General features: G+C 46.8%; 7 protein-coding genes across 7 annotated transcripts in view; 4 read left to right on the forward strand and 3 right to left on the reverse strand.

Moving 5' to 3' along the window:
- Positions 1-894: 894 nt before the first annotated feature.
- LOC131284727 (protein tramtrack, beta isoform-like) lies at positions 895-7,444 on the forward strand. The gene is made up of 6 exons (XM_058313589.1): positions 895-972; positions 2,696-3,131; positions 3,214-3,423; positions 3,841-3,918; positions 4,780-6,205; positions 6,592-7,444. The coding sequence occupies exons 1-6, from the start codon at positions 895-897 to the stop codon at positions 6,740-6,742; spliced, it is 2,379 nt and encodes a 792-aa protein (XP_058169572.1). The 3' UTR covers positions 6,743-7,444.
- Positions 7,445-9,918: 2,474 nt separating this feature from the next.
- On the reverse strand, positions 9,919-10,717 carry LOC131287582 (pre-mRNA-splicing factor SPF27). Its single transcript, XM_058316644.1, has 2 exons — positions 10,580-10,717; positions 9,919-10,514 (listed from the first exon to the last, which is right to left on the reverse strand). Exons 1-2 carry the CDS (start codon positions 10,652-10,654, stop codon positions 9,936-9,938), a joined length of 654 nt encoding a protein of 217 aa, XP_058172627.1. The 5' UTR covers positions 10,655-10,717; the 3' UTR covers positions 9,919-9,935.
- A 466-nt stretch (positions 10,718-11,183) lies between these two features.
- LOC131284729 (large ribosomal subunit protein uL4) lies at positions 11,184-13,170 on the forward strand. Its single transcript, XM_058313590.1, has 3 exons — positions 11,184-11,210; positions 11,630-12,056; positions 12,151-13,170. Exons 1-3 carry the CDS (start codon positions 11,184-11,186, stop codon positions 13,065-13,067), a joined length of 1,371 nt encoding a protein of 456 aa, XP_058169573.1. The 3' UTR covers positions 13,068-13,170.
- A 1,701-nt stretch (positions 13,171-14,871) lies between these two features.
- Positions 14,872-16,124, forward strand: LOC131284730 (pre-mRNA-splicing factor 18). The gene is made up of 2 exons (XM_058313591.1): positions 14,872-14,946; positions 15,008-16,124. The coding sequence occupies exons 1-2, from the start codon at positions 14,872-14,874 to the stop codon at positions 15,995-15,997; spliced, it is 1,065 nt and encodes a 354-aa protein (XP_058169574.1). The 3' UTR covers positions 15,998-16,124.
- LOC131289749 (uncharacterized) lies at positions 16,067-17,338 on the reverse strand. Its single transcript, XM_058319058.1, has 2 exons — positions 17,103-17,338; positions 16,067-17,028 (listed from the first exon to the last, which is right to left on the reverse strand). Exons 1-2 carry the CDS (start codon positions 17,194-17,196, stop codon positions 16,268-16,270), a joined length of 855 nt encoding a protein of 284 aa, XP_058175041.1. The 5' UTR covers positions 17,197-17,338; the 3' UTR covers positions 16,067-16,267.
- Positions 17,339-17,681: 343 nt separating this feature from the next.
- LOC131284732 (WD repeat-containing protein on Y chromosome) lies at positions 17,682-20,932 on the forward strand. The gene is made up of 4 exons (XM_058313593.1): positions 17,682-18,065; positions 18,127-20,147; positions 20,301-20,313; positions 20,360-20,932. Exons 1-4 carry the CDS (start codon positions 17,682-17,684, stop codon positions 20,930-20,932), a joined length of 2,991 nt encoding a protein of 996 aa, XP_058169576.1.
- Positions 20,933-22,074: 1,142 nt separating this feature from the next.
- LOC131286265 (cadherin-99C) overlaps positions 22,075-23,674 on the reverse strand; it is a 64,541-nt gene continuing 62,941 nt past the window's right edge. Inside the window, exons 7-11 of the mRNA XM_058315196.1 lie at positions 23,332-23,628; positions 22,996-23,246; positions 22,648-22,894; positions 22,307-22,579; positions 22,075-22,228 (exon numbers count right to left, since the gene is read on the reverse strand). Of these exons, the coding sequence (XP_058171179.1) occupies positions 22,075-22,228; positions 22,307-22,579; positions 22,648-22,894; positions 22,996-23,246; positions 23,332-23,628 (1,222 nt within the window). The remainder of the gene's footprint in view (positions 22,229-22,306; positions 22,580-22,647; positions 22,895-22,995; positions 23,247-23,331; positions 23,629-23,674) is intronic.

A 23,674-nucleotide genomic window follows, 5' to 3' on the forward strand; every position in this document is an offset into this window, starting at 1 on the left:
CTTTGCCTTTTGCTAGTGTGTGCGGCGCGCTCGTCGTTGAGGTTCCTATGATTCAGTCGGGAGTGGATGGCAGCGGCCAATACCAACGCACGACCCTGCGCTGGTTCGCCGCGCGGAGGGAGGGCGCGCAGGCAGGACGATATGGCATGAAAGATTAAAAGATTCACCCAAAGTTACACGATACACCCCAACCCCGTACGGCAGGGAGACTGTGTGCGTCTGTGAGTGTTTGTGTGTGTATGTTTGGGGTGGGGGTGGGTGTACGGTAGTGTGCGTGCGGGAGGATAAGTAGGGATTCGTTCTAGGAGGTTATACCTCGGCGGGGATCTTTGAACCTTTGACCTCAGGATAGAACGTCCCCGAATGCGCGCGAGTGTGTGTTTGTGTATCGGAAACACTGATGAAGGGTTTCGGGGACTTTTTGTGCGAAATAGATGCTGACGGGACTCTCGGGCGAATGGGTGTTTGATTTGCTCATCCTAGTATACTATTAGTGAATTGGTGACTCCTAGCTGTGGACTATTTTCAGTGTTCTTGTTGTGTGTGAGTTTTTTTTTGCGTCACATCTTTTTGTGGTCCTAAACATAGAGGTAGTGCGGAGGGAACAAACACACTAAGAAACATTTTCTATTTACACGTTTATCGATTTTCCAACGAAGCGTTTCGTGCGCTTCACCTTCTCGCAGACGGTTGTGTAGTGCTAATTGAGAGAAGAGGTCGTCGTTGGGTTGTGGTCTTCGATCTGCAGGCTTTTGGCTTCGTCAAATTTTACGTTCCTTTCTTTTCTTCTACAGCATTGCCATAACGCGATAGCGGCTTATTTTGTTGGATACTAGTCACATGAACTAATCAAAGGTGATAAAAAGTGCGTGCGGTGCATGCATACACGCAAACATGAGTACCGGACAATCGCAGCAATTCTGTGTTCGCTGGAACAGCCATCTGGGCAGCTTGGGAGCAGCCTTTCCACAGGTACGTAGAGCATTTGCCATCGACATTTATAATATTTTTAAATCCCTACAACGCTTACTGCTAAAAACGCAACAAAAGGGTCTTAACTAATCTCCCCTCGGTACAAACGTCGACGAACGAAGATGGTACAACACCCACGAAAGGCGGCTGTGTGTGTTTATGCGCGCTGCGTGCGATATCTAGACTCGCTATTTTTCATCTCCTCATCCTTGCGCCTCATCCTGGTCGGTTGTCATTGGTAACCAATCGCTATGGCGCTGGTGTGCGTTAGAGTATTTTTTACGCGTGTCGGTGGATGGGGTCGTGATTACGCATCGTAGCATGCGGCTGCTGGGAAAGAAGAGTACACCAGGATCGCGGTAGCGGTCGGTTTGTTTTGCTCAAAGGTTAGGTACTTTTACGCGAAGGGGCATGGAAAAGACACGCGTGTGCGTTGGACGGCAGCGTGGTGAGGTTTCGTGTACTTTCCCGTCTCTATAGGCCTACGGAATATTCGTGCGAGGGGCCCAATAATTCGCGCTGGTGTAGTAATAGGCACGTCAAACAAATGATGCAAAAGATGCGACATACGCCGCGAGGGGTTGAACACCATCCGTGAGGGGTTGACCGTTCGAGCCCGGAAGCAGCATACATCGGTACGGACCGCAGGCGGCGCCGTAACCAAGGGCGCAGAGCCGAGCGCAAAGTGCATTTGGGAAAACCGAAGGGTTCCCCCGATTTAAAGGGCTGCTGCGTAGCAAAGGTTCTTCCTCCTTGTTTCGCCACCCTGGCTTGCCTTATCCAGCGCGAAGAAGAAGAGGTCTGCACCCGACAGCATCGTGTACGGCGGGAAGCCACATTGGTTCACGGTGGTCCGTTACGGCACGCGTTTTGCCAAGAGATATACACCACCAGGGGTTCCATGAAACGTGATCATGCGCCGCTCGTTGTCGGTACCCTTCCCTACAACAAAATAGCATTTTCTTTCCCTTTTTAGACTAGACCAGTTTCTCTTTCGGTAGCCCAACATGCTTTATCAGCAGGTTCCATCAAGCAGCGGAGGCGCAAATCGAAGGATAATAGGAATCCTTGCGTTTAAAGGGTTTTAAAATCCAAGGGTCGCTCATGGTAGTGGTACCGGATGCCACAGTCTGCGCAATGTAAAGATTTTTTTAATTAAAACCCGAATAAATCTATGAACCAAACGAACTCCCGAACTGGAATACTACACCATTCCTGTTCCTAAAACACATACTTTCACCAAAATGGCTTTGCCCTCGCATCTATTTTTCGTCGGTCCAAAAGTGTTCTGCTGTAAAGCAACCCCTCAACCCATCGTGTAAGGTTGGTTGAATTGGAACCTTTTTTGTCTTGTTGCTGTCTTGCACCCCGTCCTTGCCCACACAAAGGGCACCTTTTGAGTCTGCGCCCGGAGAAACCGTATTCCCTTAGGTTTTTTTTCTGTTGGTGGATGAGCTCCTGTAGCGCGTCCACCCTGCCTGGGGTCATCGAACGTTCCTGTAACGTAAAAGTTGTCATCCTTCCTGTGGAGAGAGGGTCCCTTTCGCGGTGTTCGTGCTCAACGCATACAACGAAGCCGTACAAGAAAGGTGAACTACCCCACAAATGTCGGACACTGAGGAATGGGGTTCAATTTAATTAATTTTTATCATACTGATTTCGTATAAGTTTGTTCCCATCCGTTCGTGCAAAATGGTTTAAAATTCTTTCTTTTCCATTGTAGCTTTTGGCCGGCCAAAGGTTCGTCGATGTGACGCTGGCATGCGAAGGGCACCAGGTGCACTGTCACCGGCTGGTACTGGCCGCGTGCTCGACGTACTTCGAAAATCTCCTCGGCGAAAACCCGTGCCAGCATCCAATCATCATCCTCCCGCGCGACATCAAGCTCTGGGCCATCCAGGCGCTGGTAGATTTCATGTACAAAGGAGAAGTGAACGTATCTCAGGCGGGTCTGCCGGACCTGATGAAGTGTGCCGAAATACTGAAAATTCGCGGACTGTGCGGCTCGGACGCGTTGAATCTGAATCAAATCCACAGCCCAACGGAAAGCTACCAGCAGCAGCATGGCGCCGGTAGCGACTCGGGGAACACTAGTGCCAGTACAAAGCCATCGGACAGTAGTCCTGCATCAGCAACACAAACAGGCGGCGCGTTTCAACGTAAGTGTCCAAGAGAGCAGTGTGTGCTCACGTCCATCCGGAAGCAGAACAAACACTAACGATCACCACTCTTCATCCGTAGCTCAATTCGATCAGCACTCGCGATCGCAACAAAACAGTTCTTCAAGCGGACCAAAGGGGCAGTTATTGAGCAGCTTACACCTACGACCGGTCGTAATGAGGGGTCATCATCATCAGCAGCAACAGCACCACCAGGACGAAGGCAACACCAGTGATAACGGTGGGGATAGTGGCAATGAGATATGCATAAAGACAGAAGATTTAATGATCGGTGCGTATGCTAACCTCCTACCTGCTCTTTCCCCACACAACACATATGCATGTAAATCGAATATCAACTTGAAATAATCGTACTTCTATGCAATATGATTGAATCGTAAATGATGCTAAAATAATGCCTATACGTACAAAAGTGGAGGCGCTAACCGTACATTGTTCAAAATGTATATGTTTAGTCGTATATTTTCTAAGTCGTGATCATATACGACTTACGATATACATCAGCCGTATTACATTCTTAATCGGCATCATATGCAACAAAGAATATACATTGCTCGTACATTGTCTATGCATACTGCGATTCCGATTCGAAATATACTAATATGAGATTCAATTTATTCAACTTAATACGACTTGGTGTTGTGTGGGTCTTTGTGACATCAGTGTTAACCGTCCATTTCCGTTCCAGATGAAGACACCAACAGCAAACAGTGCGACGAGGATGATGAACGTGAAGATAATGATGGCAGCGACAAAATGCCTGCAGGTATGTCCCTTGGTTGGCCAAAAGTAGTTTTCATTACCACGAGTTCATTAAAATCTATTTTGGAGTAACTAATTAGTGTGAATTTTGCCAAAATATTCACTGGTTCTGAAATTAGAAACAAATATGGTCTAACCCATGGAATCCGATTTATTTAACTAGTGTGGAAAAAAATTAAAATTATCAACTTCAAGCTGGTTAGTATGATTTAAAACATGCAAACCGTAAAGTCAATGGCGGTAAATTTTTCTCACACTGTGTAGCAGCATTTAAATTATAAAATTTATAGTATCTATAGTATCTATAAAGTTTTGTGTAACCTTATTTGCTTGAATAATAAGGTGCTTTCCCTCTAAAGAATATATTGCTAAATTGTAATAGCATAAATGGTTGATAGCGGAACAGCAGTTACAGCTGTGGAATATCGTATGCTTGTAAAGAACAATTAAAATTCGGAATTTTTAAAATTTTGTATATCAAATGGAGGTGCCTGGTGGCTACTTCGAGGCCTGATAAAAATTCACAAATATTAAATAGTGAATGATGGTAACATATGAATATGATCGTTCGATGATGCCGGTTCCGTCTTGTACAGCTCTTTTGCTGTCGATTGCTTCCAATTTGATATACTTCTCGGCCAACCGTCCAATCTTGTCCGGTCGATTTGAACTTTTGTCTCATTCTCTCACTCACTACTCGTCTCACATACACACATTGCGTCTGTAAAATTCATGTCCGCAATCCATTATTTAAGGCGCCCGACGTGCCTTTTGAGGCATATTTAATTTCTTTTAAATTTTCCAAAGTAATAGCTTTATATATTTTCTTTTTTTTTTGTATCTCTCCTTGTGTGTCTACTTGCAGACGCGCTCCTCCATGTTCATCCTGGGCTGGATGTAGAGGATGCTGTGGACGATCAGAATAGAAGGGAAGCACTGCAGGTGCCCGAGCAGGAGTTGATGGAGGAGGAGGAGGAGGAGGAAGAGGACAGGGTGTCGAAGCAAAATCGATTGATAATGGAAAGATTAGATGGTCGGCAGAGCTCGGAGCAGCAGCATGAGCCCATGCCTGACTATGAGCAGTACGCTGCCGGAAGCGAAGGACAAGAGGACGATGAAGATGACGATGTGTTAGTGGTGAGAGAAGAGACAGAGGGTACACCGGCAACGAAGGACGGTGCCGCCGTTGGCAAGCAGGAGGAGGCACGCAGGAAAAGAAGACGCCACAGCACCAGCAACCATTCCGAGAACAACAACGAACTGTCCATCGTCGGTGCAACGGCTCCGTCGGAGTGCGGTGCAGGTGCCAAAGTAAACGCGACGATCAGACAGACCGAAGCCGGCGATCCACGGCGTACGAACGGTGCGCGATCGAATCAAGCGGTGCCATCGCTAAACTCCCTGACCGGATCGAAATCGTTCGGCAGCAGTGCCGGCGGTTCGATACGAGTAAAATCGATTGAGAATCTCTTTGCAAACTACCATACCAAACAATCACCAAAGTCTTCCCGCGACAAGAGACGAGCCGCGCTGCTAGTGGGATCCAGTGAGGGGAATAACAGTGAAAATGAGAGTGCCAGTGAACACGCCAACGGTGTACCGTCCTCGTTGGTGTACAATCGGAACGAGATGGATATCTACGTAACGCCGCAAAAGCATCAGAAACGGTTCGGCCCGGAGCAGGATTCGAACGGAGGTGAAACTGGTTCGGCAGTAACCGAGGAGGAGGGTGATGGATACGAGAACATCATCTGTTCGCCCAATTTCCCCCAGCTGACGGGTGTGGTCGGTGGATACAAAGCGGAGGATGAAGATGAGGAGGAAGACTATGGTGACGATTACGCCATACAGCTGCTGGCCGAGGAGATCGATAGTAGTATGCTAGGAAACGGCGGGGGCGACAGTGAGGGAGACGAGATTCTCTACAAACCACCGCCACTGATGGCCATCGATGGGAAGGTATCCGCGAAGTCGGCATCGATGCGAACGTACGGAAGGAATACGGTCGGAGGTGGACACGGTACTTCATCCACACTAACGATCCGTAAAATTGAACGTCAAGCCCGTGGCAGTGGTCCTCAATCGAACAGTTTAACACGATCAACCCGTCGCCCCCGACTGATGGCCCATTCGAAAGAGGGCGGCCTGCATCAACTGATCAAATCGAACGGAACGCCACCACCGATCGCATTCACGCTGCGGAACCCACGGGGCAACCAGCCGCGCACGTACAACACCGAAGCCCTTTGGGCAGCACTGATGGATGTTAAAGCGGGAGAAAGTATTTATCGGTAAGTAAGCACGTTATTTGAGAACTGTATAGAACTGAATCAGATGGGAAGATTACGAAAGATGGTTTGTTTACCTATTTTTTTTTTAATTAATTTAAAGTAAGTTCATTCCTTTTCAATTATTTTTTCAATTAGTTTATGTAAAAATGCTAAGCTACAAATTACTTTCATTTAAAAAAATTATTATAGTTATCACTTCTCATGAAACTACGCACAAAAAGATTTTTATTACAAGTAATAAGATTGTTACAAGTAACAAGTTACAAGGACAACAAGTTACAAGTAACAAATTTGTGATTTAACGGTCATTTTTAAATTAGTCTATTGAAACAGGTCTGGTGTGAGTCGAAACAATCTAACCTTCTTTCTCGATAACCCGTTTACAGAGCATCACAAATGCACAAAGTTCCTCGCAAGACGCTGCGGAATTGGATGAAACGATGGGACATCAAGTCCGCATACCCGATGCCAAGGCAGCTGAAGGAGGCGGCTGAGAAGAAGCGCATCATCAAAGAACTGACAACCCAAATACAATAGCAGCATCAGCAGCATCAGCAGCAACAGCAGCAGCAGCAACTACAGATGCAGCAGCCGTTGCAGCCGGTGCCGCTCGAGCAGCCACAAATATGCCAATCGGACGCGCCACCGCCGCCGTCCACCTTCCACTATACCAACACTCTCCACCTAGCGGCGTCTTCCCCGTCGGCACCGGTGGCCGTTGTGGCGAATTCCATACCGATCATATGGGGATGATAAGAACGATGCCCAAGAAGGTGGAGGGCGTTTTTCTTTTCAAAACAACTAAAGCAAAGCAAAAAAAACCAACAAACATACAAAACAAGCCAAGGATTGTGGATATAGTCAAGCAGAAAAGTATATAGACATTTAGATTTATATATATACATATATGTATGAGAAGGCGAATGTTACGAGAGTTGCAGTGAAACAGAAGATAAAATAGATGCCAAGATAGCGATAGAGGATACCCAGGGAAGCGTAACACTAAGAGAGTATATATTATTTTACAATGAAACTATTTGAATGTAGGTGGACAGAGAATCTTTTCTTCCGAAGAAGATCAACTTACGTAGGCGCATGGGTAGCATTTGAATCGTACCGGGTTTTGATCTTCAAATCCAACACACACTCCATACCGTTTGAATGAACCATTTACTAATCGTACATTAACGTTGTCATAGTAACTATTTTAGATGCCAAGCGAAACCATCCTCTTAGGGATGGGCGCAGGTAAGTGTGTGGAAGACTTAAAAGCTGTAATGCAGGATTAATTAACATATTTTACGTTGCAAATACTGACGATGGATTCATAGCGTATCGGTATTTTGCGACTGAAGAAGCAACGCAGATATTGCCAAAAAAACACGTGTCATAACTGTGTGGAAAACGACATTTCCAAACAGAAAGAGCCGAGCTTGTTCCAGTGAACGCAATGTGCGCCAAAAATGTCTTCGGCGATATACTTTCCCCCGAAATGGATTGTATCGGGGAGCTAGTATGAGAAGTCTCCGAGCACGAGGGCACGAAGTCCCAAAAAAAAACAAACAAAAAAAAAAATGGCCAAATTGAAAACATTATGTGGCAATACGAAAATGTGTTTAAGTTTGCTTCCTACAAAACAAAAATGATGTGAAAATTTCTAGTCATCGTTTCATAGCGAGAATATTTTTGTTTTTTTTGTTTTCATGCTTTTGTTGGTATTGATTGCTTAATTTACTTATTGTAATATTTTGTTTTTCGTTTGTTTTTATAAGATAGATCTTTGAACGGCAGTTATTGTGTACGACCTATGCTGGCGTATTTCTAATGGTAGATTTCATTCGCCTGAAAAATCTGACCGTTTTTACTTCCACTAATTTTATCTCGTACAGTTTAGAGACTTTGTATTTGAATTCAGTAGTCCGATAGTTCCTTCCTGATTTAACACCGTAACGTGTAGCCAAAAAAACAAAAACTAAAAACACACAAATTGGAATTAAGCTCTAGAACAAGAGAAAACATAAAAGAGAGCGAGAGTTTCCTCCTCGTCGTACTTAGGTAACAGATGTGCCGATCGTAAGTTAGGTTTGTGCTAGTGTGTATCAATTAATTTATAGTAACAGAAAAAAAACAGTAAACCATTCGATGATAACAACTTTCTCGATCTTCTTATCTCACCGTTGATGAATGTGAATATTTCTAAATCTTATTTCACCAGAGAGATAGGGCAAGATAGGGAGGGAGCGTTAGTGGGACGGTGGGAGGTCGTGATTGTAGGGAGTATCCGGGGGCACCACGTGGATACGGACACAGCACATGGAATGTTTTTGCCCTCGTAGCTCTCCCCTTTTTTTACAAGACGATCTTCATGAGATGGTATTAAAATGGATGGAATAAAAAAGTGAACGATACTGAACTTATGACAGGATATACCGTATATATATATACATTGTGCATACAGCAACCAAACAGAAAATCATACAAAAAGAAATGCAAGTAAATTATTTATAAGAACCACACCATTGTAACGTGCTGTTAATGATGACAAAGCTAAAGTTTAATTTAAGGAAGAGTTTAAGCGTTCATTTTAGAGAAAATTGGTTACATCCAAATAATACGCACCTTCTTATTTTTAGAATTTGCTTTAGCCAATGTGACTTGCGAGTATGAACCGAACAACCAACAATCTACTCAGGACAGTGGTACGGTGAGCCGAAGAGTACGTCGGTCTGAGGACCTTTTACAACAAGCGGCCGAATATGTGTCCCGGGGTGAAACGTTCCAAAACGTTAGCTTGCGATTCGATATACCCATTTCGACCATCCGGTAAGTCAATTATTAACTATATCTTGTATGAACGCAATATAAAACAAAAACATTACTTAATTACAGATTCTTTATGGCTCGCAAAGGTATACTACCGCGGAGAAAGCGTGGTCGAACGGCTGCAATGCTACCGTACAACGTGTCAAACAGGCCACCGGCGGACCAACCGAACCCGCCGACCGGATTTCAGACCGGCACATTCAATCAACAACAGTACCAACAGCAGCTTAACGAAAATATGGCCATGGCTAGCTTAGCCACGCCGACAATCGAAGGCATTCAGCAACAACGTGCGCACCCACGCAACGATGGCAGCCGGTCTCCTTCGCCATCCGGACCGCCGTTTCATTTTGCTAACTTTAAGCTACCTGAAATACGACCAAATTTGATGTAATTGTACCTTGCACGCTTACCTCACACTGACTGAACCGGTACGAGATACAAATCACAAACCAGTTACTACACTTAACATTGAAATGTATCACACTTCGAACCGGGTCCTGGCCGGATTAAGTAAAAATATGTATTTTAGGACCGCATTGAATTTACAAAATATGCAAAAATGATCTCAGTTATGATGCAGTATATTCCCATTTCGCTATACATATAAAGTGTGAAATATTATAGTAGAGCAATTGGTATTGATGTTGCAATAAATTCATTTGAGCTTTATCCCATGATGAAAACTGCATATTTTCATCGTTATAGGATCAGAAAAAATGGCATTTTTCGCTCGTAAAGCTAATTTTTATGTTTTAAGAAACAAACTATATTGCATGTAACCTTCTAAAATATGTAACAGAGTGTGATTTTTAAAATAAACGGAAATAGATATAATGATGGCTAGCGATGTGACACACACTGAAATGGTGTTTTTACTTTCGAAATATTACTATCAAAGTCAAGTTTATTCATGTTTCCGTTCGGCCTGCAAGGAGTTCTGTGCCATCTTCTTGTGGTATATTTTTTCCTCCAGCTTGACACAAGCTTGTTCAATTTCGTAATTTTTTGACACCAGCATGACCCACTGAGCTTCCAGGGATCGCAGTTTTTCTCCTCCCTGCGTCTGCTTGGTCTTGCGTGACCAATTCACGTCTTGAATTTCCTTCTTCACCTCCGCTAGCCGAGCCTGACACTTTGCCTGCAAGGCCACCAGCGTTTCGAGGTACGATTTCCACATCTCGCAGCCGTACTCCGACATGAGCTCGAGATTCATTGCACGCACTGCCTGATGCTCTAGCTGGGCCATCGAGTTGTCCACACTTTCCGTCCAGGCCGACACTTCGTTCATTTTCCCGGCCGGTGGAGGTGGCAGCTCGTACCGTTTCATGCTCAGCGGTTCCATTGGCAAACGATTTTGGATGCGTTCAAATTCGGCTCGCATCAGTTCGGTTTCAAATGCGGTAGTATTGACGGCCGGCAGGTGCTCGAGGTAATTTTTTGTAGGACGATATCGCCGACATTCTTCTTCCACCATAGCGATAGCCTGAAGGCGCCGAAAGAGTAGATTAACGGCAATGTTTATGGAAAAAGTTAGTTTTCTTTACTTACCGCTTCACGCACGCCAGGATCATCGTAGCCTAAATCAATATATGGCAGCGCATCAACAAGTACTTCACCAGCCATTCTGTTATATTATTTTATCCGTTTGTATGCTGAATTAAAACCGGACGAATGTTTAACAACAAATTCTCCTAGCTAAAATGTCATTTATTGACGTTGGAGCTGAAAAGGCTTTCCGATGTGTTGAATAACATCTAAAAGACCTTTCTATGAAATTGATCTAAGTAGAAATGAATGTCCAATAGTTTGTTAAACTAACCTTTAAAAATAAAACAAAAATTTCCAATTCATTTAAATTGTAATAACATTATGCGTGATGTGCAATAATCAAAAAAAGATGCATTTTTCTCTAATAGTCCTTCGCCTCTTCCGATCGTCCACTGAACTCTAGTTACGTCAAACTGACATCTGTCAAGAAAAAGCCGCATCGAGGTGCTTCCGCTTCGGATAGTTCTTTTTCAGTCCTCCGTGGCATGGCGGACGTGCTTTATTAGTTGCAGCCAAAATAAATTGTGAATTTGCGGGTGAAAACTTGTGCGAAAATGGTAAGTGCGAACAGTTAATGAATGCCATGCTCTGTAGTGTTCGGGAGATGTATGATTTCCTAGAGGAAAACAGTGTAAAATGGGAATATTTGAGCTTGTTTGGTTACGAACATGTTGAACGCTGCTAGCTATGATCATCCCGTGCGGCCGTCGGAAAGAGGACTTGACTGTGCAACTTTTCGAACTTGACAGACAAATTACGCCATGGGTTGTATTTCCATGCAATCTGGTTGAACGAACAAGTGTTGATCCGGGACAATTTCATCATGCGACGAAACGGGGATGGCAAGGGTGAAGACGGAAGAAACGTGCTCTGCGGAGATCTGTGACAATCCGCTATCGAGATTGTTTATCGGTTCGGTGTTCTATAGTTGCTGCATGGTGTTGGATTAAACTGTTCAGCTTAATTTCTGTATTTAAATCAACTGGCTGGTGTCACAAGGGCTATAGTAATTCTCACGCTAATGCATTTTTTTTTATATCGCTTTTTCAGAGTTTGATGGCGACGCGCCCTCTGGTCAGTGTTTACACTGAGAAGAATGATGCCGTTAAGGAAAAGGGAATCCTCCTTCCGGCGGTGTTCCGGGCTCCGATTCGTCCGGATGTTGTGAGCGAGGTGTCCCAGTTGATGCGCCGCAACCATCGCCAACCGTACGCGGTTAGCGAGGCGGCCGGTCACCAGACGTCGGCCGAATCGTGGGGTACTGGTCGTGCTGTGGCCCGTATTCCGCGTGTTCGTGGTGGCGGTACCCACCGTTCCGGTCAGGGTGCCTACGGTAACATGTGCCGTGGTGGACGTATGTTCGCCCCGACCAAGCCGTGGCGCCGTTGGCATCGCAAGATCAACATCAACCTGAAGCGTTATGCTTTGGTTTCTGCCCTGGCCGCTTCCGGCGTTCCGGCTCTGGTGCAGTCGCGTGGTAAGTGGCGGAAGTTACGTTTTATCTTATAGCTTCGCGGCGCATTGTAAGAGGTTGTTTTTGAAATTAATTTTGTTTTCCCACCTTGTTTTAGGCCATGTCATCGATGGTATCTCGGAGCTGCCACTGGTCGTGTCGAACGATATCCAGAAGTACCAGAAGACCAAGCAGGCTGTTGCCTTCTTGCGCCGTACGAAGGTTTGGGCCGATGTGCAGAAGGTGTACAAGTCGCAGCGTATGCGTGCCGGTCGTGGTAAGATGCGCAACCGTCGTCGCGTCCAGCGCCGCGGTCCGTTGGTCATCTACGCCAAGGACGAGGGTCTGCGCAAGGCCTTCCGTAACATTCCGGGCGTCGACACGATGAACGTGAACAAGCTTAATCTGCTGAAGCTGGCCCCTGGCGGTCACGTTGGTCGTCTGTGCGTATGGACCCAGGATGCGTTCTCCAAGTTGGACGAAATCTATGGCACCTGGAAGCAGAAGTCCGCGTGCAAGAAGGACTACAACCTTCCCACGCCGATCATGGCCAACACCGATCTGGCCCGTTTGCTGAAGTCGGAGGAAATCCGCCGCGTGTTGAAGCCGGCCAAGAAGGTAGTCCACCGATACAAGCGCCGTCTGAATCCGCTCACCAACAAGCGCCAGATGGTGAAACTGAACCCGTACGCTGAGGTGACCAAGCGTCGCGACATTTTGGCGTCGAAACTGCGCCGTTGTCAGCGCATCGTCGCCCGCGCCAAGGCCCGCAACCAAACGCTCAGCAAGCGCGACAAGGCCGTGCTGTTCGTGGCGTCGGAAAAGAACCGCAAGAACCAGCTGAGATTGGTCGCCGCTAAGCGCAAGGCGAAGTTTGCGGAGAAGAACCCGGAGAAGGCCGCCAAGAAGGCAGCCCTGCGGGTCGCCAGGAAGACCCAGAAGTCGAAGAAGGTGGTTGAGCGCGTGCCGAGGAAGCTCAGAATGAAGCTGGCGAAGGAGGCCAAGAGGAAGGAGAAGAAGTTAGCGAAGAAGTAAACGAACTTCGTCACCATATTGATAACTTGTTCCAATTTCCATCGGCTGAAATAAAGTAAAACCGTAAAGCCAACAGTCCTTACAGCTGTGGTGGGAAGAAAGAGTTCGTCTACTGTATGCTTTGTTACATTCGGTCCGAAAAGTAATGTACTTTTTTTGTGCTAGCATACCAGACGGTGATACTACTTTATGAGTAAAGCAAGCTAAGTATGAATTTGAACGAACTTTTGCAGGAGTGCCAGTAAACAAAAAAATTGAAAGTAAATATCCTTCATGTAACTGCGGGATATGGTAAAACCGGACCTTCCATTTAGAACATTTTTCCTTTTATAACAGTTGTTGCAATGCATTTCCATTCTTGCTTTATTCTTTTGATTTGGATGAACCACAGCATTTTTGCATGTAATTTGCATGTAATTGCAACTTCAGACCAAGCCATCTCATAACCCATAGCATTTCACCGTTGAAGTCGATAGATAAATATAATAATTTACCCGGCATTGCATATTCCTCTTTCTTTTTCTCTTGCTCCCGTTACACATGTTTCTTTCGGTTCAGCATACCGATTTTTTGTTTAACTAAATGTCTATAGTCATTAGAATGTTTTTTTTTTTTTAAATTTTCCCGCACGTGATACGTCGGTGCTTACTTATGTGGCGATACAACCGCTGAGCGGTCTTGGCCTGACGAAACCGCACACAGTCGCTCGCCACGCTGGTCCAATACCGTATCCCGGCTTTACTGGCTGCTTCGTCTCTCGGCGGGACCTCAATTTAGGCCTACCACGCCTCCTCTGTGCTTGGGGACAGCCTAAAAGGATTTTACGGGCTGGGTCGTCCGGTGCCATTCTCATGACATGATCAGCCCACCGGAGGCTGGTGAGTCTTATTCGCTGTACGACAGTGAGGTCTCCGTAGATCTCGTAGAGCTCGTCATTATATCGGCTTCTCCATTGTCCCTCCTCACATACGGGGCCAAAAATCCTCCTGAGCATCTTCCTCTCGAACACGGCTAAGAGGGTTTCGTCAGATTTGGACAGAGTCCATGTATCGGAGGCGTACTTGAGCACTGGTACTATGTATGTCCGGTATAGTCCCAGCTTCGACCGTATTAACAGGTAGTGGGTGGAAGAGATTTCTCAGACTGTAAAATGACCGGTTGGCTGCCAGCACCCTAGCGCGAATTTAATCTTCAATGTTGTTGTCCGTGCTGACCTTTGACCCACGATAGGTGAAATTTTGGACGACTTCAAAAATGCGTTCACCTACTTGTACGTCACCCCCGCGTAGGCTTTCGGCAATTGTTGGCTGGGCCGCTGATGGTGCCACTATCATCTTGGTTTTTTCCTCGTTTCTCGATCCTTTGGTATGCTTCTGCTACATAGGAGAGTCTTCTACCAATAATATCAATATCATCAGCGTATGCTAGGATCTGGATTGACTTATAGAAGATGGTCCCCGAAGTTTCTATACATCGGTGGGTCTGAAATTATTTGACCATTTTAGTTTTGTAGTGTTACATCTGCTGCAATGATGGAACGTAGAAGAGATAAAAGGAGTAAATGAAGCTTCTTCATACCGGAACGTAAGATAGCACTGCTACTGTGGACGATAAATTCAACTCAGCAATGCCCTTCATGTTCAAACAAATACCGGAAAATTTAAATTTCAAATGCGTGCAGTACTAACTTTTGCCAAAAGGGGCGCTTCATCAGAAATGTCAAATAAACAACAAACTGCATTGACACATCTGGTGTTTGTGATTTTTCTAAAAAGCTTGTGTAAACAAAATAAATTTGGCAAACATGAACGAAATCTTGAAAGCCTTAAAAGAAGAACAGAATAGAAAGAGAAAATTTCTGGAGGAAAAGAACCTAGTGGTAAGTTACTTGGCTGGAACGAGTTGGAGACCGGGTAATCAAATTCATTTTGTCCCTGCAGGATGGCACGAAGAAATACTTCAAGCGGGGAGAGCTTCTCGCACTGGAAGAAAAGGAATATCTCGAAAAAAGTGGCTATAACAATACTAACGGTGTAGCCAGCAGCGGGGCGGCTGCTAAAGATGGTGAAAGTTCGACAGGCGATGATCCCAAGTATGATATACGAAAACTACCCCGCTCGGAAGTGATTAGAAAGCTTCGGGAACGCGGCGAACCGATTCTACTGTTTGGCGAGACGGAAAAGGAATCATGCTACCGCCTGCATCAGCTGGAAATATCTGCGCCGGAGATCAACCGTGGCTTCCGAAACGACTTCCAGGAAGCGATGGAACAGGTGGACGAAGCGTACCTCAACGAGATTCTTAGCTCGAACGGACAGGAACCTGCATTAGGAAAGCCCAAAAAATCCAACGAGGATTACGCCATCGACGACAGTGTGACATACGAATCGATACAGGAAATGGCGGTGCGGTTGGGACGCAGCGGGAAAGATCACGACTGCCATGTGATAATGACGCTCATACAGTTCCTGCTGAAGATGTGGAACGATCAACTTAGTTCTGCGACGGCGGCGGAAAGGATGGCCACCAAGGGGAAAATAGCACGGGCCACTTTCGAGCAGACGCGTCTGTACCTCAAACCGCTACTCCGCAAGCTCAAGAACAAGACCATTCCCGAGGATATTTTGGATAGCTTGACGGATATAACGAAAAGTTTGCTTAAACGAGACTACATACATGCGAGCGATGCGTACCTTACGATGGCAATCGGCAATGCGCCATGGCCGATCGGTGTCACCATGGTGGGTATCCATGCCCGTACGGGTCGTGAAAAGATTTTTTCCAAAAATGTGGCCCACGTCATGAACGATGAAACGCAGCGAAAATACATTCAGGGATTGAAACGATTGATGACAAGAATGCAGGAATATTTCCCTACCGATCCTTCGAGATGTGTCGAGTATGTGAGCAAAAAGGATATGCAAGATTGAAAGATAGGTTAAGGATATTTTTTAATGATTTTAATTGTTAAGTCCCATTTCTGATAACACGTTTCCTGAACAGTACTTCAATAAAAAAATACTATCAAATTATAGCACTTCAATGTTATAATGTAAATTCAAGACAAACACAATTCTTTATTGTTTGGAACAAGTAATATCAGCTGGCTAGGCCATCCGAGTGAGAAGAAACACATATTTCATGGAGATTATTGTCTAATTTAAATGATGGAAAGAAGTGCAGTAAGTAAAGTCCGTTGTCTATGACAACTCGCTTGCCCGTTTCGTGGCCTTTTCGACGGCATTCATAACGGTTCCTCGCATGGAGCCCTGTTCTAGCGCATGCACACCATGGATAGTTGCCCCACCGGGTGAGCACACCTCATCCTTCAGCACGGCCGGATGTTTGCCCGTATCGAGAACAGTCTTGGCCGCTCCCATCACTGTTTGGGCCGCCAGCTGTAGGGCCATGGCACGCGGTATGCCTTGCTTTACGCCACCATCGGCGAGCGCCTCGATGAATTCGTACACGTACGCCGGCCCACAACCGGCCAAGCCCGTGACGGCGTTTATCTGACTTTCCTGCACCTCAAAGGCAAGCCCCAGTGTGCCGAGCATGTACTTCAGGTCCTCGTATAGTGGCTCCGTGTAGCTACTGCTGTTCTCCGCCTGACAAAACACCGTACACCCGACCCCAACCTGCATTGGCGTGTTGGGCATCGTACGCACGAATGTGGTGGGTAGCAGCACGGACAGATCGGTGTGCAACCGAGCCAAAGTGACACCGGCTAGGATGGAGACGATCAGCTTACGCTCGCAGTTCGGTAGGTTCTTTGCGTTGGCGAATACATCCTTCAAGCGGGGAAGGATTTGTGGCTTAACGCAGATAAAAACGATGCTCGCCTTGGTGAGCACCTCCAGATTGTCGGTGGTAGTATGGGTTACGCCGATCGGCGACCAGCGACTTTGCAGGTTGGCGAGATTTGTGGCCGATACGTAAATTTGGTCCGGTTGAAGTACACCTAGTGGAAGAAAGTTATTTCACACCGGATGAGTATCAACTAATGTGCAGTGTTTTAATGACAAAAAAATCTACCTTTGTTCAATAGCCCCGACGCAATGGCGATGGCCATATTGCCACCGCCGATGAAACCCACCGCTTCACAAGAGAGATCACGCTTCGCAGACATTTTTATTTTTACACCCAACGGTACCTTTCGATCCACCTCACGCGCCGCAACTTTGTTGACGATATAAACAAATCCACACACAATTAATCTTCTCGCATACAAAACGTAGTTTGTTGTGCTATGTTATCTAATCAGCTCGACGCCAACCCGGGAATAGCTCAGCTTCTTGCAATTCGGTTTTGTTGACGATTTGCAAAACGCAAAAAAAGCAAGTGACAGATGGTACCACTGACATACATTCATCCCTGTTCTTCCCTCTAGTATTCTTCCGTGAGTAATCAAAAAATAACGGAAATTACTGATTCTGACCGGCATTATTCGTCCAAGCGGGACAAAGACCACTTTCATGAATTTAAAATGGTTTAGCTATACAAAAGTGCTTTTTTAATTGTAATTTGACCAGCAAGTCAATAATTGGTTAAGATATCCGCAATCATAGTAAGCGACTTCTACCATCCAGTGAACAGTTGTGGGATGCAAGAAAAATGGCTTCCAGAATATCAACCCTTTCCATGGAACAAGAAATTCACCGATTTGTGACCCGCGAGCAGATTGAATTACTACACTCCCATTTTCAAACCCACAACGATCGGCTGACACTATCAGAGCTGCGCGATGTTCTTTCCCACATCGGTCTACGGTATACGGATGATCAGTTCCGAGGGTTGTGCCTGCAGATCAACACCGATCACGATGCGTACTGTCAATGGGACGAATTTCTTAACTATCTGATACTGGGATTCCAGGACGACGATCCGCTGGCGGTGAAACAATCACTCGATCCTCCCATTGCGGACGAGCTCGGACTGAAGCTAAGCCGGCAGGTTTACACCATCGTGAAGGTGGATTTTTGTCCGATGGTTTACTACGTAAGTGGATTGTGACCCCACGGGGAAGTGCAACCTTCTTCACCGTTTTTCGCCCGCCTAGGACGGAAGCATCAGCTGGACCCAGGGACACTGGATAACAACTTCGCGCGAAGGAGTAATACACTTCTGGACGAACGATTGGAAGCCTTCCATGGCGGGTCGATCTGTTCCGTCCAGCTTAAAAAGATCGAAAACCTGGATCCTGGACACGGTTCCGCTGCCGGACCAGAGCATGCTATGTGTAGCAAGTTTGGAGTGTGAACTCCGATTCTATGCAATTGTAGCCGCCTCCTTTACGCTCAAGTTGGTTATCGATAAATTGCCGCACCCGGTAACGTGCATGGTGTATCAGTTTTTAGAAAACGAGCGAAGTGCCTTGCTTTTTGGTGACTATGAAGGCAACATACGAGCGTTTTATTTTTATCCTGAACGGAAGGTAACATCAACGAGCATCTCCTTCACGACTGTGGTCAGAGTTAGCCTAACGGATGTACTCCGCGGGAAATATCGTCCACTGGAATGTGTTGACTTCGGTCCACTACTCCCGGACATCGTACGATCGGTTCAGTTCGTCGGCAGTTTGAACAGCTTCATAGCGGTCTCGGAAAACAATCCTCTCAAAAACTCCCGCGTAGACCAAGTTCAATCGAAGCGGAAGGGTAATATGATCATTCAGTCGCTAGAAACTCCTTCCGAACAGAGGATGTTTTTTGTCCCCCAAGGAGTAACCTGCTTTGCCTACGAACCAACTACAGAGCTATTAGTATCCGGTGGGCCGGACTGTGATTTGCGGCTCTGGGATATACACCGGCCCGAGAAACCTACTGTAGCGCTTGTTGGTCACACGGCGAGCATCACGTTCCTCTTCGTACAAGATGCCGGGGAGAAGATCTACAGCATGGATCAGAAAAAGATTATCAAAGTTTGGGACGTCCGGAACAGGTTACTGCTGCAAACGTTTAGCCAATTTTCCACGGTACTAGCCAAAGGTCTTCCGGCGTGTGGGTACTACAATCAGCGCGATCGGGAGCTGGTGGTCGCCAGCAACAAACTGTTTGTGGTGGCTTGCTGCCCAGCGATCGCACTCGATCGTACCGATGGGGATAGCCATACGAAGCCGGTATCGGTGCTGCTGTACAACAGCCTGTACAAATTGATCGTCAGCTGTGCGTTCGATAGCTTCATCATCGTGTGGGACCATAAAATGAATCGAAAAATGACCATCATCAGCGAAGCGCACACGCAGCCGAAGAACGGGGTGCAGCTACCGGTGGAAATCACGGCCGCTTGTTTCGATGAGAAGCAACAACTGCTGCTAACCGGCGCGCGTGATGGATCGCTAAAAATCTGGAACATAAGTGCACGAACGTGCGTACGCTCGTTTCACATGGAGGAGGACAGCGAGGTGACGGCGGTCTTTTGGCAGGGAAACCGTATCCTTGCGATGGGCTGGAACCATCGTGTGGTCGAGTTTGCGGCGTTTAGCGAAAAGGACGACTACCCGAGGGGTCTGCAGTGGCGAAAGCTACACTCGGACGACATTCTCTGCGCGGCGGTGAGCGGAAGTTTACCGGGAGTCATGGCCACCTGCAGCTACACGGGAGAGCTGGTACTGTGGATGCTGGAAACGGGTCAACCGTATAGGCGCTACGATGCCACTAATCCTCGTTCACGAATACCGATTCAGCTCCACCCGGGCGAGTCCGGGGCGCAAAAGGCACGAAAAATTGCACCGCGAAGGTCCATCTTTCAGCTGTCAGCCGATCGATTCCTGCAGCGTCGCCTTTCGAGGATTGTGATGCCATCGGGGTTGGAGCAAATGCGACTGCTCTCCATACAGGCACTCCTGTTCCTATCCACCCGACCGATGTTGCCGTCCTTCGGAACGCTCCTTGGGTCGCTTGATAACGGAATCGTACAGGTGTGGTCGCATCACCCGGAGGGAGGATTTGTTGGGCAGTTTAATGCGGTTCATATGGCGGGCGATCGTGTCCTAGCCATGACGAGTGACGCTGCGAATCGTTTTCTCTTCACCGGCACCGCTTTGGGCTACATCAAAACTTGGTACATTGAGAATTGCTGGTAAGTACACGAATGGTTATTCATTGGATAGATTGTGAACAAATTTAAAGTATATTCCCTAACACCAAAGGATCCCAAATGAGGAAACATTTAGGGTAAATAAACCCTCGGTGAGGATCCTATTTCCGTTCCTCCTGCACGATGTTATCCCAGGTCGGGCGAAACGGTCGGTCCGTGTTCAACCTAAACCTTGGTTAGTGAACTCCTACCAGGGTCACCGAAGTTGCATTACGGGCCTGGTTTACCTGGACGGTAGCGAGCTGCTGCTCAGCGCTAGCAGCGATCGAACCATTCGTTTGTGGACACTCGGAGGGCGCTACATCGGGCTGCTGGGAAGTCCCGTGCACTGGGAGCCATTGTCGGCTAGCCTTCCACCATCCGGCGGGTACCGATTCCGTGTACCGCCGGATCTTCAGCGTGAAGTAAGCTTCACCACGCTGAAGGTTTTACACGGCGGAAACGATGATCACGGTCAACGTCTGAAGACGACGATCACTCGTGGCGTTGCTAAGGAACATTCAAACCGCACTCGGCCTATGCAAACGTACGGTGAATCTCTGGGGGAACCAATTCTGAACACCGGTGTCCTAAAGCTACCCTCCAAGGAACCAATTCTGCGGGACATCAAGCTCGAACGATTTTTCCCTCGAGTTCCTGTGTACGGTCACATGGTAGACTTCCCGGTAAAACCATTAGTGTACGATCGAACGGTTGAAAGCATCCTGGAGAGAACTAAACCGACAAAATTCATGGATCCTCCAAATGCGACCGATCGGGGAGAATAGGCGGAAGAAATGAACACACGCGGACACAGTTCGTTTTTTAAATTTGAAAATAATCTCAAATTGGTAAAGTATTTATTGATTTTTACGGTTGAGTTTCTTGTTTGATCGTTTCGGTTTCGCCTATTAAATTGCATTGAACGAACGAGAGCTGCCTGTTCGCTGTTGGTTGTTTAAATTCTAAGCTCTTATAAAACTGTACCTCTTGTAATATATTCCATTCCGTTAGAAAAAAAAGTATGGTAAATAAGTTCATCATTCACGTTTCCACACGCTTGGCAGTTTTATTTCTTCCGGTCGAAATTGTTCAGTTCTGGAGCATCGACTGCATTGCAACTATTCTCGTTTCGGTAGAGCTCCTGTGAATTCCGGTGGACCATGATCTTATCTGTTGCACGGGACATTCATTCACGTGTTTCCACTGTGTCTGGATTCTATACTTAAAATTGTTCCTACTACGGGGGCGCTTACTGATTAGATGACTAAATATGTACAGATTACTTATCTTTTGCAAACCGGTTTCCGGTGTGCTGTTTTATTTTAACGCGGCCGTTTTTATCTTAAAATCCGGTGGTAAACTCCTTCGAATATATATATCAGCGCCTTCTCTTTATGCTACTTTCTTGCCGCCCGCAGGTTGTGGTCCAACCCAAGGCCCACACCGTCCTAGTGTTGACTGAATAAATATCGAGCGTTCGTGGCCAAACCGCTGTTTTTTCCCGAACCGCCCAACAAACTCCCAGTTTGTCCTTTACTCAACCATATAGCTCTATTATGGTACAGGCAACGTTTTTAAAAATCTACCAATTGCAACCTATACTACGTCTAAAACCCCCGAAGAGTGAAGATAGATGGTTCCAACCGGCGTCGTAAAACCTTCTTTCACTTGCTTCTTGCATCATCCGGGAATACTAAGTTAAAATAATAAAAAGTTATAAACAAACTAAAGGTAAAGAATTGCCAACTAAAAGAAAACGAAATATAGTAGAACGTAAAATGCCACATATGTCACAATATTTTACACGGTAGACCATCTTAAAGTCGATTCGATAGGGATCCTAGTTTCGGCCCCCGACCAACGCTGAACCATTGTGGGACATCCGCCCTGGACCTTATTTTTTATAACAAGAGGCATCCTAGGCATCCTACAGCTCGGTGGTGGTTTCCGCATCTGACCGATCAAGATCATTGAGATAGGAGAACGACAGTTGATTGTAGTCACGCTTCCCGAAGCTAACGTTTTCGTTCGTTGGACTGATGTGGTTCAGCTGCGGTTGCGATTGCAGGTCTCCGTTTTGCCTGTAACGAGGTACGGTACAGATTAGTTACATTTGTCCCCAGTGGCTGTGTGTGGCTTTTGACGCGATCCGACGCTACCTGATATGAAACAGAGGGTTGGTGATTGGCACATCGTTGTAGCGATTGTTCCGTCCGAGGGTGTTGGTCACTATCTCCGTGCCCATGTGCGCCCCGTTCGCACCGCCATTGTGCAGATGGTGGTGACCGTTGGCATTCAGATTGTTGCTGGCATGGTTGGCGTTGTTGTTGTGCCCGGGTGCATGGTTTATGTTACGCTGGTTTCGGCCAAGCGTGTTGAAGGTGTTGTTCTGGGCCATCGTAAGGTTGTTACGGTTCAACGTATCACCGTAGCTGGAGTAGAGGAAATGAAGCCGTTAGTTGGACCATCGCCATTCGGGATCGGAGGGATCCCATCTTACCCATTGATGTAGTTGTTCCGCTCCGACTTGATCCTGCCCAGCGTGAGCGTCCCGGGGACGGCACCGTTGCCGGCCGAACCGAGCGGGTTAAGGTAATTGTTTCGGTTCATCTCGAGCGTCCGGTTGAGCGTGTTCTGTCGATTGTTGATGTTAAGATTAATGTTGTTTTTCGTGTTGTTGTTATTGTTCCGCTGGAGCGTGCCAACAACAGCGGTCGTTGCGTCGGAGTTTGTAGGACTGTGCTGACCTGCAAAGGGAAAAGAGGAGAAATGCCCAGTTTAGTGTTAGCAACAAATACCACCAGTAGCTCAAATGACGGCTTCTCTGGCCGTTGGTAATTCCACAAACCATTTTCTTTGTGCGTAATGTAGCTGACATTGTCCAAACTGAAGGCGTGATTTTTGGCACTGAAATCGAGCTGCAGATCGTCGCCCTCCTCGGTTAGCGGGACCGCCATGGCGAGGACCTGCGTTTCGTACTCCTTCAAGCTGGTCGGGTTCTCGGACGGCGGTTGCTGGGAGTTGATCATGACCGGGTCATAGCGTACGGGGCTAGCGGGTGCGGTATACTGGCGCATTCTTTGCTTAAAGTTTTTGTATCTAGGGAGGAAAGGAACGATACCGTTCGGGGGTTACAGGATTGACCACACTAAGGCAGGGAGGGAGGTTTGGTTTTCCTACTTACTTTGACCATGAAATACAAATGTAGACGATTCCGATCGATCCCAGGATGAGTATGACGATCGCAACGGCGATCAGTGCGAACGGAAACACGTCATCGTTACCAACGATCGTGGCCTTGATCTTTTGGATGGGCAGTTTAGGTTCGATCGGACCGAAGATGCCCTGCGCTGTCGCTCGCGCAATGCCCGATGCCTCGAAGTTGATCTGCGAAAGGATTGCCGGCGCAAAGACACGGTTCACGACCGTGCTCGAGTTGCGCTCGAGGATACGCTCCGTTTTGGGGTCGACGGCGTAGAACCTTGAAGAAGAGAGAACATTGATTAACTCGTGTTGTTGTTCGAACT

This window comes from Anopheles ziemanni, chromosome 3, assembly GCF_943734765.1.
Source record: "Anopheles ziemanni chromosome 3, idAnoZiCoDA_A2_x.2, whole genome shotgun sequence".
NCBI lineage: Eukaryota > Metazoa > Arthropoda > Insecta > Diptera > Culicidae > Anopheles > Anopheles ziemanni.